The following is a 14,862-nucleotide window of genomic DNA, read 5'->3' as shown; positions in this document are numbered from 1 at the left end:
CCCGTGAACTCTGGAATATTTCCTACTCCTCTTTGTCTAAAGGACAAAAAATGCTCATTACGTACACGAAGTCAATACAATCTGTGCAAAGTCATGTAGATTCTCTTGAAACGCTGCCATATTAAACATACTGAATATTCTGAATATTTTTATAAATGTTAAATATCCCAATATATCCATAATTAAGCTTGCTTATCCACAATGAATATGTATCTTAATTTGGAATACACTAAGCAGCATCCAAAGACCTGATTTAGTAGGCATGAATTCGGGGAGCACACTCCAATTGCTTATATATGGCAAGACAGAAGCTGGCTCCCCTTCAGAAGGTTCCCTGCGACCACGTGAATCACGGAAGCCGCTGCAGCTCCCAGAGCAAAGCTCTCCTAAAGCAGGGAGTCATTTCAGAGTCGGTGCCTGATGCTGCGACATCGCAGCCAGAAGCACGATTCCCAAGTGCATTCAGTGGCACAGGAGTCAGTCTCTAGCTTGCTTTTGCAAAGGGTGACAGCAGTGGTAGCAATTTCTAACACGTATGCCTTGCGTTTTAACTTCTTCTGTTGCATTTTTAAAAACATACAAAAACTTGGCCTGCTTTAGGAATATAGTTTATCCTCTATCAGCGGTGTGTCAAATAATATGCTCTAAAAATTTTAAGGGACAAGTAATTGGGTGTTCAAGAGGCATGATTTACTGGTTAGCAATGAGGAAGAGTTCTGTCTAATTGAGACTATATATATGCAAAGTGTATTTGCGGTGCTGGAGCCAGAGACACCGAGTTCTCTGCCTTTTGTATGAGTGGAATGAGCAAAACCCCTGAAACTCCAGCCTTTGCCTTCTCTGGAAAAACAGCCTTTTGCTGACGGAAAATCAACTAAAAGCTAAAGCCCAGAATAAAAAAAAAGAACTGTTGGTATCATGGGTATCTCTGGCTGAAGCTTTCCACATGCCGGAAGGCAGTGAGGGTCCTTTTCGCTGAAAGAGCCATGGACACCACAGTTCTTGGATCTTGTCACTGAAAAAAGAGGTGCGTAGTAGGCCCTGTGTGACAGGGGTAAATTAGCTTCATTAAGGAGTTCATAAGCCTCAATTTTCTCCACTATAACTATTTAAAAATATTTCTTGAAGTGCTCAATACTTGAGATAGAATAAATGTGAATAGTCAGAATTTGGGGGATACACAGACTGGAATGAACCATCAGGAAAACAATATATATATGGCAGTGGGGCTTGGGGGAATGGCTGGGGGCATCTTGTCACCTCTAGCATTTTTATAGACCAGCATGAATACATACATGTCCTAAAGGACATGTCCTGCTTGTCCTAAAGCAACTTCAGAGGGAAGGGAGGAGCACCAAAAAACCCAAACCCAGATGAAAAAGTTATTTAAACCATTAGTTTCTGGGTTTGGTTGGGGTTTCTTTTTTGCATTTGAGATTTTAGCACTGTCTGTTAGAGGTCCTATTTATGACATTTGTTCATATGAAATGTCTTGCCCCAGTTACTTGCAGAGTTTCTTCTAAAGATCATGATTAATAGTTCAGTCCTCATTATTGCAAATGTTATTTTTAAATAGTTATTCTGAGAACAAGAATTCCATTAATCAAAATAATAGATAATGAACAAATAAATGGCAACCTAATTTGTCTCGTTCATACATATGGAGATTATAATGCAAACAATCAAGGAATCATGGAGGCTGCTGTACCAGCATCTGAGTAATATGCATGTATTGTATGTCCGTTGGCTTGTGAGCATTACAGACAGGATTAGCAGCTGTAGTTCTTGTCCCAACACTTTCCCCTTGCCAGCAAAGTGGAGAGGTATCTGTACTCCAAACTGACTATTGCGATTTATTTCAATGTCATGCAATAATCTGTCTCCAATATATTAACATGCAGGCAAACTGATTTTTCCTGCTAACTGGTGAAAAGCCCTAGCAGTCGATATGAAAGCAGCTTTTGGCATGGAAGCTGTAGGTTTCATTTATGAAAAAGCCGTGCTTTTCTCCCCCTCTGAAATGCTGAACGTGAAGAAAGCCTACTTTTTAAAATGGTAAATTGTTCACACTTCAGGAAGAATTCAATCCAGCTATGTATCAGCTGGTTCAAAAACCTTGCTGGCCCGCTGACGTATTTTAAAACCACATGCTGAGCAGTAGCTTTTGATCTTGTGGAAAACACGAGTTTGGTTCCACTTTGGACAGGTAAGAGGGTGCGCCTTCCTCTGCCACCTTGGGATGGTGCAGATACAAGGGGGTGAGGTGCAGGGTAGGTTTTGGCACGGTGAAACCGAGAGCACGGCTGTGCATTGGAGGGGTCCAGTCACCCACCCAGCCGCTGCCCCTGGCCCCTCTGCACCTCCCGGCCGCGTGGGAGAAGGACAGATTAGTCTTTTCACAGGTCCCCAGTGCTGCGTGGTCCATGGGCAGGTGGTGCCCGGACCCGTGGGGCACGCCCCTGCTGCCCAGCACCCCGCAGGCTATCCATCCCAAAAAAGCACCCCTAATTACACCCTTTTTTTTCAGTTCTTACCCAGGGAAACTGGGGCAAGGCTCCTGCCATCCCATCCCCTCCTCCCCCAGCTCGGCGAAACCCTGCCGCGCTCCCCCGTGTACGTAGAGCCGGTTCGATACGAGACGTTTTAATGATGAATGCCTCCTCCTGGAATTGTGGCTCTGTCTCTCAAGCGTGATGCAGCTGCACAAAAATGTAAAGCATCTTTCTTGGTTTACTGCAGGAAATTCAGCATCCAACTAAGGAAGTTTTATCACATCTCTCACTCAGTTACTGTTTCCTACATTTCAAATATACTGCCGTCTGTACAGCAGCTTTTTTTTCTTTAATTTTGTTGCAAATCTTTCTGACTTAAACCAAACTTTGACTGGTAAATGTCATGAATCTCGGGCCAGGTTTAATTAGGAATTTTCTAAATCTATTAACAAAAGAGATGCACTTAATACATTATGTCAACCAGAGCTGGGCTTTCTTCAGCTATTTCGAGGGCTGCCATAGGCACAGCTTGAAACTTGCTTGGATTTTACATGGGTGCCGTATTTTATGTTGCATTAATTTAAAATGGTCTGTTTCACTTCATCAAGACTTTAGCTTAAGGATAATGCATTTATGTAAGATTAATCTTGCCATGTTGTTTTAGGATCAGGATTGTAAACTGCATTGTTCCGACAGTGATGTTCTAAATGTCATTTTAAAGCTTTTCTTGGGAGCTGCAGGCTCCCACTTATTCATGATGTTATCTTTAATTTCACTTGATTTTAGAATATCCCTGCTATTTTTTTTCAACATGGTAATTATTCATGAAAATTGGCTAAAAAAAAAAAAAAAAAGGGAGAAGATGACAAGGGGGGGGGCAGAAAGCTGCCTTAGCATTTGACAGACCTGACCTGCAAAAGAATTAAAGAATTCAGTTTTTCTTCTTTTAGCTGCTTATGTGACCTCAAACTTCAGCTTTTTTAAAATGCTGATCTAGTTAGTAATCCCTGTTGGCTAGCTCAAAATTCGGCGTTTTGGAGGCCTCTTCTTCCCTTCGTTCTCAGCCTTCTCTGAACTGCTCCATCAGACGCTGCTACTTGCTCTTCTAGTCCACCAGGGACTTCATATGGGCCTGACAACACTTCGTCTTGCTGGAAATGATTAAAAAAAAACCCAAAAAATTCTGATGTGGTGGGCCAAAATGGACATACGCGATGCTAATAAAGGGTAACAAACGCCAGCAGGGCTTGCTGGAGGGTTGCACATGGGATCAGGGGCAAGAATGAGCTTTTCCCTGTGTTGTCCTTCTTGCAGGGGAGAGACCACGGTGCTGCGGAGGTTGCCCACACGCTGCCTCTCCGGAAGGGAACCTAGAGCACCGGCGGAGGAGCCCGACGGGCAGCGCCGGCAGCACCCCGCGCAGCCACCCCGCGCCCCGGCGGCTGCCGAGCAGCCTCCCTGCCAGCCATCGCCTCGCCCGGAGCCGCTGCGCAAGGCTGAAACCAGCGCTCTGCGAGGAGGGGGTGCCTCTGCGCTGTTAATCATTTTAAAATAAATGAAGATGCTACACAAGATATATATAAATTGACGTACTAATCAGTCCCATGGTTCCTTATTTCCTTTATAATAAACAGTGGAGTTGGCAAGCACTGTGGCAGCACAAGGCATCTATATTAATCAAGAGAAGTTTGAGACACTGGAAAAATTAAACTTTATGTGATTTGGACAGCATGAAGAAGTTAAGCACTGTAACAAAAACCTCCCTGATGCTCACAATGACTATTTGATACATTTGAAAAACAGCAGTGGATTCGAGGGCTGGAGAAGTATTAATTAATGAAACTGCCACTGCCTGTCATGCTGAAAAGCAAATTTAAAAAAAAAAGGGGGGGGGAGAGAGAGAGGAAGAAGGGGGGGTGCAGGGAAAAGGTGGCATTTGGTGCTGAGAAAGCAATGCTTGATGAAGGATTAAAGGGACTAAAGAGAAAGACCGTCATTCTGCAATGGTTTGTTTCATTACAGTTTGGGGACCACTTGCATTTCTAGTGCTCTTGCTCTTGACTGCGCACCATTAATAGTATGTGAATATGGAAATTGAAACACTTCCAGAGAAAAGCTTCTATTCGGCTTTGGAAAAGAAAAGCTAGTCGAACACTAAGAAAAAAAAAAAAAAACAGGCTTCTGTGTTTTACTCTCAGGACCTTTTTTTGTAACAGGGCTACTTTCTTCGACCTGATCACAAAGGAAGTCTTCACGTTTAAAAAAAAAACACCAAGAAATAATAAAATAAAATGCTTGGCTGTCTAACACCGCTGATCTGTATGTTTAGAAGAGAAAAGGTGTCACTGAACAAGTCCAGGCAGCCCTGGGCCCGTAAGGTACTCCCTGCTCCTGCATTTGGTTCATCAGACCAGCTACCGCTCCTCCCTGGGCCCGGTGACGTTTTGGAAAGACGAGGAACTTCTTTTGTGGTGGCAGGTTAATGTTCATGTAAATGTGTCATGTCTTGTACTTGGTGATCACTGGTGGTGTTAGGAAAAAAAAGAAAAAAAAAAGCTTTATATACCTCTTCTACAGTAACTCTTTAACTGCAAGTTTTCAAGGTGGGGTTGTGGCACATAACAGGTTGTTAAACCATGCAGTGTAAGCAATTAAAAATGTATTCCACAGATATAAATATTTTCTTTTCTTATTGCTGTGACACTATGTGTGATGGTAATATTTCTGAGAGTTTCAGATTTTGCACATATAATTTTATGCATTATCAAAAGTTACTGCTGCCTTGAAAGAAAATGTTCTGTGAAAATTTTTGCAAAAGCTTTACTAGTTTTTTTTTAAATTGTAACATTTTGTAAAGGCAGGAAATGGATTAAAAAAAACCCTAGCATGCTAAATATATTTTTCAAAAAAGCAATAATTTTACATGTACAGAAATGATGCTAACCTTTAATACAGGTGAGAGCAACAGTTTACTTAATACAATAATGGAATAGTGCGGTTTTTGTAGGAATGGGCTTCTGACACAAAGATTTGTTTAAAAAAAACAAAAAGCAGAAAAAACCTTAAAGCGTGATCTTTCTGTTCTAACAGTTTTTGTGGGCGGGGGTTTTCTTTTTTAAAAAAATCTCGTCAGTAATTCGTTCTGGATACTACTTGTTACTTGTTTTAAATTACTTGACAGTTTTTGTTACTTTGCAACACTTGCAACAATGCAAATTAACTTTCTTATGTATTTTTTTAAAACTAGTTTTCCTTATGCTATTACACCAGATGTATACCAGAATTCTCTGTAAGTCTCGGTGTAGTTAGGAATGTCTGTGCAAATACTTATAAGTGACTGTAATTAACTGTTCTGTGAAGCTATTTTGAGGGAGGTCGCATAGACGCATTCCATTGTACACCCCCCCCCCCAAAAAAAAAAAAAAAGAAGAAAAGGAGGAAAAAAGAAAAAATGAAATATTTTGCTGTGTTGCTTAATGATTATCATTTTGGGTTTGCACTAGCTTTCTCAATTTGTTTTGTTTTGATTTTTTTTATTTTCTTTTTGGTTTCGCTTTTGTTTTGTTGCTTTTCTCAGTCATATTTTCCATGAGTGAAAGTAACAATGACAGTTCAGGAATGCACAAAAACTAGTTGCTTGGCCTTTTTGTTTGTGGTTTAGTTATTAAAAACTTTTCTGTACCCAAAATGGCACGAAAGTCTAGTGTACATTTGTAATTTCTCTTTTTTTTTTTTTTTTTTAATTCTCATTTTGGTTTTTTGGTTTTGTTTTTGGTTTTTTTTGCAAGCTGATCTAGAAAATCTGAGTTAATATTTAGAATGAGAAGCTTCTTTCTGGAGCTTTTCTTCCAGAATCTCTGACAGAGAAGCTAGTGCTGTCACTGCCATTACCAGGGTACTAATCAGCAAAGTTTACAATCATAATTTAGCTCAATGAAGAACAACAGTAGGGGAAATCAGTTTAAATAATTATATGCTGTGTATAGCACAGAAATGAGATTTTCACTTAATTAAACAAGAAATAAGAGTGGGTGGGGGAAAGCCAACCTCAAAGACCATCTGTTTTCAGAAGCGAATCCCACGATTTCTATTTTCTTCTTTATCATTGTATTGTATTGGTTTGTTATTTTAGTTAGGCCACAGTATTTAAAATGAGTTGTGTTCCTTATTTATTTAGTCAATGGGCTTTGATCAGCTCTTTTAAGCAACGTGGTAACTTTTTTTGGCATGACACGCTCCTGTAAAGCCCTTTTATGACTGTTACAGGGACTTTCTACTACCTCTACCAATCTACTGTTTCTTCTTCTTAACAGGTTTTTACGGTGTTGCAAGTCTAATGTAACTTAGACAATAAAGGGTTTGATTATCTACGCTGCAGATTCTCAGTGTATCTGCCATCTCTCTCTCTTTTTCTCTTTCCTTCTCTCTGGTTTTTGTGCGGTTTATTATAGCTGAAGTGTAGAAGATCTCTTTTGTTACAGCTGAAGTGAAAGACCTTCCTTGCCAGAGTATTTTTTGTGTCTTCAATGTTGTGCACTGACCAAAAACCGAACTCGGAGAAACTTTTTCCACGGAGCTAGTCAGCTACTACATTGCCATCATGCTGTTTGCATTCTTGAACTTCCTTCTGTCAGAAACGCTGTGAATAAATTGGTATGTACTGCAAAATGGAAAGCAAATTAGAAAGCCAAAACAGTTTTTAGTTTTGTATTTCAAAACCACTTAAAGTCTTTAGTGAAAAGCCTTAGCGTACATTGCTGCGCCCATTCTATGGAAGACTCTGCTTACATGAAAGCAACTAGTTAAGTTTAAAATAGCATCTTCTGTTGGGGGAAAAAAAAAAAGTTCTGCTATTGACTGACTGACAGTTAAAAATCTTTCACTAGAGGGGTTTCCAGGGCTTGACATCATGCTGTTTCATGGTGATCCCCGTAAACGTGTGTACTGTGCGGTGCTGCGTGTCGTGGAGCACACACGTACATTTGTCACACTCAGCGTGTCAGACCGTGTGTGATGTTTTGAGTCATTTTACAGAATCACATCTTCCTAGTGGGAGCGTATCCTCCCATTTGCTCATTTTCATGCTCAAAGGGTCCATGACCAGGCTTGTGTTTGGTTTTCTTCCCCTTCCTTGCTGTATTCCTGTGCCGAGCTACTAAAAGCAGATCTCAGTGGCACCAACAGGATCTCTAGGATTCATTGACACGTTTAGGGATTTCTCCTTGAAAAACCAATTTGTGGCAAGACGACCTTGAACAAAGCAAGAGGTAACTTCTTTATTAGGTTCCTGCTGCATAAAATGTGTTGGGTTAGAAGTACGGGAGGTTGCCTTTTATGTCAAACCCAACTTCCTGCTCCCCCTGCAAGCCAGTATTTTTTAAGCCAGCAGTAATGTGGAAGGACTGAGTTGCTCAGTCCTCTTCCCTCGTCTCTCTCCCTTCTCTTTTGCTGTGTTTGGCAGCCCCATACTTCAGGGCAATCCAGTGGTCGGAGGCAAATCTCGTGTGGATTCACTGGGAGCTTATAGTGCAAGGAAAGCCTGGCTGATCCCAATATTTAGAGAGGAACTAAAATGAAGGAGACTACATTAATATAGATAAATAATCCTTCCACTGTAGTTTTTCTTTAATTATAAATTATGAAACAATTGTTTCTGGAGCAGCTAGGGGTATAAAACAGTTGATCAGTGGGAGCATAGACGCACTACCCTGTTACTGCTTTCTGTGGGGCTCTGTGTGTGCTGGCATTCTTGAGCAGCACTGTAACCATGCGTTGACATCCTTGGTTGTCTCAAGGGAGACAGTAGCTGCTACAAATGTATTTATAGTGATACCTGTATTTTTTTATTCAGGTTCAATAGTGCTGCTTTTGGGAGGAAAAAAAAAAAAAAACCAACCAAGAAACACAACAAAACCCTAAAGCCCAGAAAAAGTTTCCTTTCATTCAAAGCTGGTGGACAAAGGACAAGCCACAGAAGAAAAAAAAAGTCCTTTATGCTGGCTAGAAAGAAGTGTTATTTCCAAATTGATCACCTGTTAGTAGTGAAAATGAGGGACACTTGCTATTGAGAGAGAGAAAAGGGTGTTGTGTTGGGAGTTGGAAGTAGGCACAGAACAGGGAATTGTTTGGTTGTGGCTTGAATAAAGGGATCAAGAGCATTAGTGGGACCCAGCTCTGTGGGTTTGAGTACTGAGGTGGATGTTGCCCACATAAGAAAAAAAGAGATGGAGAAAATGTGGAAGATCAGTAATGGGCTAAGTTTTGACCCTCTGAAATTCAACTGCCAGAAGACAAGGTATGAGAAAAGCTAAAGCTAAGGGTGGGGCAGAGGAGAAGCCAGGAGTGGAATGAAAGGTTTGTAGGAGAATTGCCAAAGAGTGGAAAAGTTGCCAAGAGGGGCAAGTCAACAGGGAGAGAGATCAAAAGGATGTGGAGATGGAGCAGAAGCTCTGACACCTAACCCAAAGAGGTCTGTGCCCATTGCAGACCCCATTGCAAAGGGAGGAGGGATGTGAAGGCAGCTTCTGGAGAGGCGGAGTGGAAACTTGAGAAAATAATCACATAATTTAAACTTGGTGAATCATTTTATTCTGCAAAAATGTTCTTTTGTGGCATGAGCCTGAATGATGTTCTGACAGAAAATAAGGGAATGCCTTTTTGGATCTTTATTCTCTTGACTGATGGGTGAACCAGAGTTAGGAATATGAGTAGTTGAGGCTGGACTGAAGGATCTCTCCAATACCCAAGGGGTTTTGAAAGGCATATTGCTCTTTTCGAGAAACTGACTCTGATTAGCCCCAAGCAGGAGGGGAATAAAAAAAAACAAAGCAGGCAAGAAGGCATAGTGTTTTAAGCAGATGCTGAACTGGAGTAATCCTTCGAGGATGCTAGAGGGTACACTCAGATAGCATTCTCTAATACAGAATATTTTAAATTGCCTCATAGCATGTTGAATAAAGGCTGGGGATGCTCAAAGCTGTTAAGAAAAAATGGCTTCAGACACTTGTCTATCTCCTTTGTGAAATCCAAATTTAAGTTGTGGTTCATATAAGATGGGTACAGATGGCTTGATTTGTTTGTTCCTGTGTCGTCAGTATTGTCTACAAAGGTGAGTTACTTGTCAAGAGTTTAGAAAACGTGAGGTACCCCCATGTTCCCTTTTTGTAAGTAAAAATCTCTGCATATCATGTTTCATCATCATAAAACCAAGTACCACAAGAATCTTAGAAGATTTTTCTAAGCAGAGAAAAATGATTAATTTATCTTCTAAATATTCTTTTTTCTGGTGCGGCATAAAATAAAAGGGACACTGGCCTTCCAGTTCATCTTACTCCATTGATTTTCTCCAATTAACACGCTTCTGCTAGGGATTCCCTTGGCCAAGGTAGGTCACAAACTGAACCATTTCTTGCTTTTACCACAAGTTTTCACGAGCGTCGTGCTGATGGTGCAGGGTCGCAGGGTCTGTTCTTCCAGACAGGAGCCAGCGGTGGGAGGTCACTGTGGTCAGCTCCCCATGGAGGACCGTGGACTTAAATGGTAATTGGTTCGCTGGCTACTGCTTTCCCAAACTTTTCTACTTCACGTGTTCCTCTCCTTCTCCCTCAGCACAGATGCAGATGGTTGCTTGTGCCATGGAGGAGGTGACACCTCCAGAGCAGTGGTGGGAACAGGCAGCTTGGAAGAGTTTCTGTTGACAAGAAGTCCATGTCAGGGGCTTGCCGAGAGTCCTGTCCCCTCTGCTGGGGTTTCCTCCCTGCCTCTCACGGCAAATCAGTTGCGTGGCCGTGCTTCCAGTAACGTGCAAAAGCCTGCTGCGGATTTGGGAATGATTGTTTTTTCCGAAGTTGTTTTTTCTTTTCAAATATTGAAATCTGTGGAAATTTGCTTGCTAGAAGGTGGAATTATGTAGGAATTTGCTCATTCTCTGGCTGCTCACCATCCCCGCCTTGAGAGGGCGAGGCTGCCCGCTGCCGCTGGCCCTGCGGTGGTGAGGGGGGACATGCACTTGCTGCTTCACCCGCGGTGACATAGGTGTCTTGGGCTCCCTGCCCCGACCCGCTCGCAGCCCCAGCTCACAGCCAGCAAGGGGAAGCTCTGCTCACTCACGTCACGCATCTGCCAGGACAGAGGGACAGAAGAGAATCGGGACTGATTCTGAGCCCTGCCACTGAGGTGGGGGTCTCTGCTTTGGCTCAGCTGTATTTTGGATTTTTTTTGTTTCGCGCCAACTGTGCAGCGGGAGCAGCTGAGGAGCCAGCAGCCCTGGCCTCAAGCTGGGGAGATGTTCCAGGCTTCCTCGGAGGACCCTGCGCGTCATGAGCGACTGAGACTCTGGGCGGTGATTTCTGGAAAGGCTCCTTGCAACTCCCTGTTCACCCTTTGCACGCAAGGGCTCCCTAGCATTGGGCCAGGGGTGCCTGATGGGCAGAAGTGACCTGCCAGAGGCCTGCAGGGACTTCCTGAGCTCAGCTGACCGCAGTACTAGGGCTCCGTCCAAGCAGACCCAAGGGAAATTCCAGCGAATTCACCATTTGTTACTACTGAAGATAATCTGATGGGTGATTTTATAGATCTGGTTCTTCGCTCAGTGTCGTACAAAGCAATTTGCCGGTTACAGTGTTGAGGGTAGGGGGAAGGACAGGTAGTGAGGAAGTGTCAAAGATGACATTGGCTTTTCACTTGCTGCCGGAGAGGCTGATGATTTACTTCACAGCACACTGCTTATGGGCTACTCCATTGCCTGCACTGTCCCTGGAAGCTTTAGTGCTTTCAGGGTTAGAAACATCTAAGGAGTTCCCTGCAAAGTTACTGAAGTTATTTTTATTTTGTCTCCTTCAGCAGCACCTGATGTGAGAAGTTACACGGCTTTTAAGGTGAGGCAAGTAGAAGGGCAATAGTCCAAGCAGCAGCAGTGTTGCTGTCCAAAACTGCTACTTTTTCAGGGCATCCCATTAAATTATTTTGTAACTGTGTTCCTTCTCCTTTGCATTGGCTCTGTTAAATAAACAGTGACTTATTAAAATGAGGCACAGCTGGAGGCACCATTAAACCCACCTGAAATTTGCTTCTCAAGTTGTATTTTCTGAGTATTTTGCAGCAAGTGAGTCTTTATTAAAACTTTGAGAGTTTTTAGAAGAAGAAAAACGAGCTCCTAAGTTTAGAGAAATTATTTTTCTGTAGCCAGAGTTCCAGTGCTTCAGGAATTTGAACTTGCAAGAAACAGGCGAGCGCTGAGGTGGCGTGGGAAGCAGCACCCAGGCTGTCAACCCAGCTAGATGCTGCCTTGGCCACGTTATTACTGCGCCTGGTTTGGTAAATGTGACTCCAGGGAGTACAGGTGCCTTGTAGGGCCTCCTCTAATCATTTTTCACACTACTTTTTGCAGAATAATTTTCTTTGTAAGATTACAGTTTCCTTTAGCATATAAAGGTTCTCTTAGGGTGTCTGTCTTTGCTGGGCACGGTACGGTAAGAGACATTTTCTGATGCGAAAGCTGCATGTTGGTTGCCACGCAGGAGCGACTCTGAGCTGGGCCCGGGGGCAAATTCACCCTCTGCCCACCTCACTTACCTGCCTGAGTGCCTTTAAGCTGCCTGCGCGGCAAACCAGCCGCTGCTTTGAGAAGCGCAGTGCCGTGCACGGGGGACACGCAGTGCTCCAAAGGCATTACCTGCCACGGGGATGGGCCCTGGCACTCCTGGCTTCAGCGGGCCCCGAGCTTCTGCTCGCGCTGCAGCCGAGACAGGAAAGAAGTAATGCTGGCTGGGTGGTAGACATGGCTTGCCACGAGGGCAGGTGGGATGTCCAGGCAGTCTGGCTTCAGACTGAGCCCAGGCTGCCTACCAGGGCAAGTCCTGCCCGGGTAATGATGTGGAAAGTTTGATACTTCGCTGTTTCTACAGAGTCTTTAATTGTTGTTTTTAATTATTCTGTCTATCCGTGAGACCATGTCGCTTTTGTACCGTTGGAAGTATGCACGCTGCTTCTGAGAAGAGACTGAAAGCCTCCGGAGTTCTCTCCATCCTTTGCCAACATGGAAAAAGGGCAAATGATCTTCTCTTCCCCACCTGCGTGCATTTGAAGCAACTGCATTAACATCAGCAGGATTTTTGCATAGTTGCGTGGCTGACTGAGGACAAATTTGATCTGCAGTCAACGATGATGTACGGAAACTTGATATATGCCTATTTGCATAGTTGTTTTATGAAGGGAAAGAGTTATAACAGGGACTGCAAAATGGTCCTGCTCCCTACACACATCTGGGGAAACTCTGACACCAGTCCTAAAGCCAAGCTCTAGTTAAATCAAGAGATTAGTGTGAAGCTGATGTCATACATTAGCTCATAACGTTTTCACTGAAGTTTTCTCTTTTGGCAAGAAACCCATCTTTTAAAAAAAAAAAGTGCCAACAAAAAACTTGTAATAAAGTAGTCTCAGAAGATGGAGGTAAACAGGTGTAGTTGTCCCAGTGAATCAATTGCGAAGAAGCAATGAAAATGATACTTAATATACTTTAAAAGATTTGGCTTTAGTATGGAAATTATACCCGTTGAAGTAAAAGCAATACTATCTACGTGGGAAAGTGGCATTGAAATATTCTTTCTTTCTGCCGCCTTTTGTCAATAAGAGAGGCTTGAATTATGCATTAGCGAGCTATAGAGTTATGGAAGATAATACAGCAAGGTTATGAACCCAGAACAAAAGAAGGGGAAACTAGGTTCAACTCGGTAATATATCACTTGGAACATATATAAATGGTTATAATGCTTTGCACATTATAAAGACAGTAGTCACATATTTAAATGAGAACAGAGAGATTGCTTCGAGATTTTCTTCAAATATTAATTTGGGCATTGTAATTAGTTCTTCTTGGGAAGCCTTGCAGTGTTCAGTATGTTTAGCGTTTTGTGGAGTATTCTAAAAAATGACTCTTAAGTAGATGTACTTGAGATGTAGGATTTTACATAGATATCAATTTGTATTCACATAAATGAAATTTTGAATCGCTGGCTGTGAATAGTCATCTCTTGAAATGGGAGCGCTCTTTGGACAGAGATGGCCAAAGCAATACTATTTCTAAATACCAAATATTTGGAGGAGAAACCATAAGAGAACAAGAGAGCAATTATTCACAGCTTTTTTTTAGCACCATTAATTTTTTAATTTACCTGCCTGTGCTGGGTACTCGTCTGCAGCAGTGAGGGAAACAGAGAAGCCCGCCTGACCCCAGCAGCCCCAGGTTTATTCCCTGTGTGGCTTTGTATATACACCGTTCCCAGGCCTGTTTTGTTTGGAGCCGGAGCGCTTGCTTTCCAGTTCTCGAAGACGGAGCGGCACAGGGGCGGGGGGACACATGGGGGGACTAGGCTGCCATTGAAAGTGTTTCCCAGTGGTCAGTGGGATGATTCAGCTGGTGCGTCTCTGGGCCCAGGGGCACGGGACCACCCCGAGAGTTTCTGCCACGTCGCCTTCGAGGCCCACGGCTGCCCCGGCGTGAGTGGCGCTTGGGCTTGGGCAGACATCAGAGCTGGGTCTGCTCAAGTCCTTCTCACGCACGTGGAGCAGGTTTCCTTCACAGCTGACATGCAGCAGGGAGGCTGCCGTAAGCCTGTTGAGATACGGCCTTTCCCTTTCTTGCTCAGCTTTGGAGGCAGGTAGGAGTCTGGCTCCCTCAGTCCTCCGTGCTGGGCTACGGCCACCGCCGGTCCTGCCTGCACCGCTGCCCGCAGGCGCACGCACGGCCACCTCCTGCTCCCAGAAATGCTCTGCTGCTGAGGCCGCCTGCCCTTCTCCTGCAGCACAGGGAAAAATGATCGCATGTTTTTGTTGCTCTTGCTAATAATGTAGCTAAAATTAAAAAAGAAAAAAAAATTAATGGGATTTTGGACAGAGCTCAAGTAGAGAAAAGTTAACTACCACAGTTTTGGTTTGGGTTTTTTTAAAGAGAATTATGGACTTTGAAAACAAGCTCTTCCAACGGCTGAAGCTGTTTACCAAATCAATGAGAGGCATCTGATGTGCACTCGCAGTTCCCTGAGCTGTATCATTAAACAAGTATAAGTTAACCAACCTTCAGTCCACTGATATTTGCTTTTAATCACAGCTGAGGAGCTGCTTAAGAAAACTCTTGGGAAAAGCAAACCATTTCTTGAAGAGAGGTATAGGGAGTCCAAGGTACGTATTTACCAGTTGCCAAGAATCTTTAGATCCATTTAGTGTCTCATTATTTGATGAATAAACCACCTGGCATTGCTTAGAAAAACATCAGCATAATTCCTTTCCAAGACAGACCTAATTGTATAGCAGTGTGTGGCCATTATTTTCTTCCACACCCAATCTGAGATTGGGAGCACATGCCATATAGTTC

At 43.2% G+C, this 14,862-nt stretch overlaps 1 protein-coding gene across 1 annotated transcript in view; it reads left to right on the top strand.

Annotated features, from left to right (window-relative positions):
- Positions 1-14,862, top strand: part of ZNF516 (zinc finger protein 516) — a gene marked incomplete at both ends in the record, with an annotated part of 87,860 nt that overhangs the window by 53,764 nt on the left and 19,234 nt on the right. The window contains one exon of the mRNA XM_082014527.1: positions 14,599-14,669. Within this exon, the coding sequence (XP_081870653.1) occupies positions 14,599-14,669 (71 nt within the window). The remainder of the gene's footprint in view (positions 1-14,598; positions 14,670-14,862) is intronic.

Source organism: Phaethon aethereus, assembly GCF_964289735.1.
Source record: "Phaethon aethereus genome assembly, chromosome: 2".
Lineage (NCBI taxonomy): Eukaryota > Metazoa > Chordata > Aves > Phaethontiformes > Phaethontidae > Phaethon > Phaethon aethereus.
Note: the sequence above shows the minus strand (reverse complement) of the source record. Positions and strands in the feature narration are given on the sequence as shown.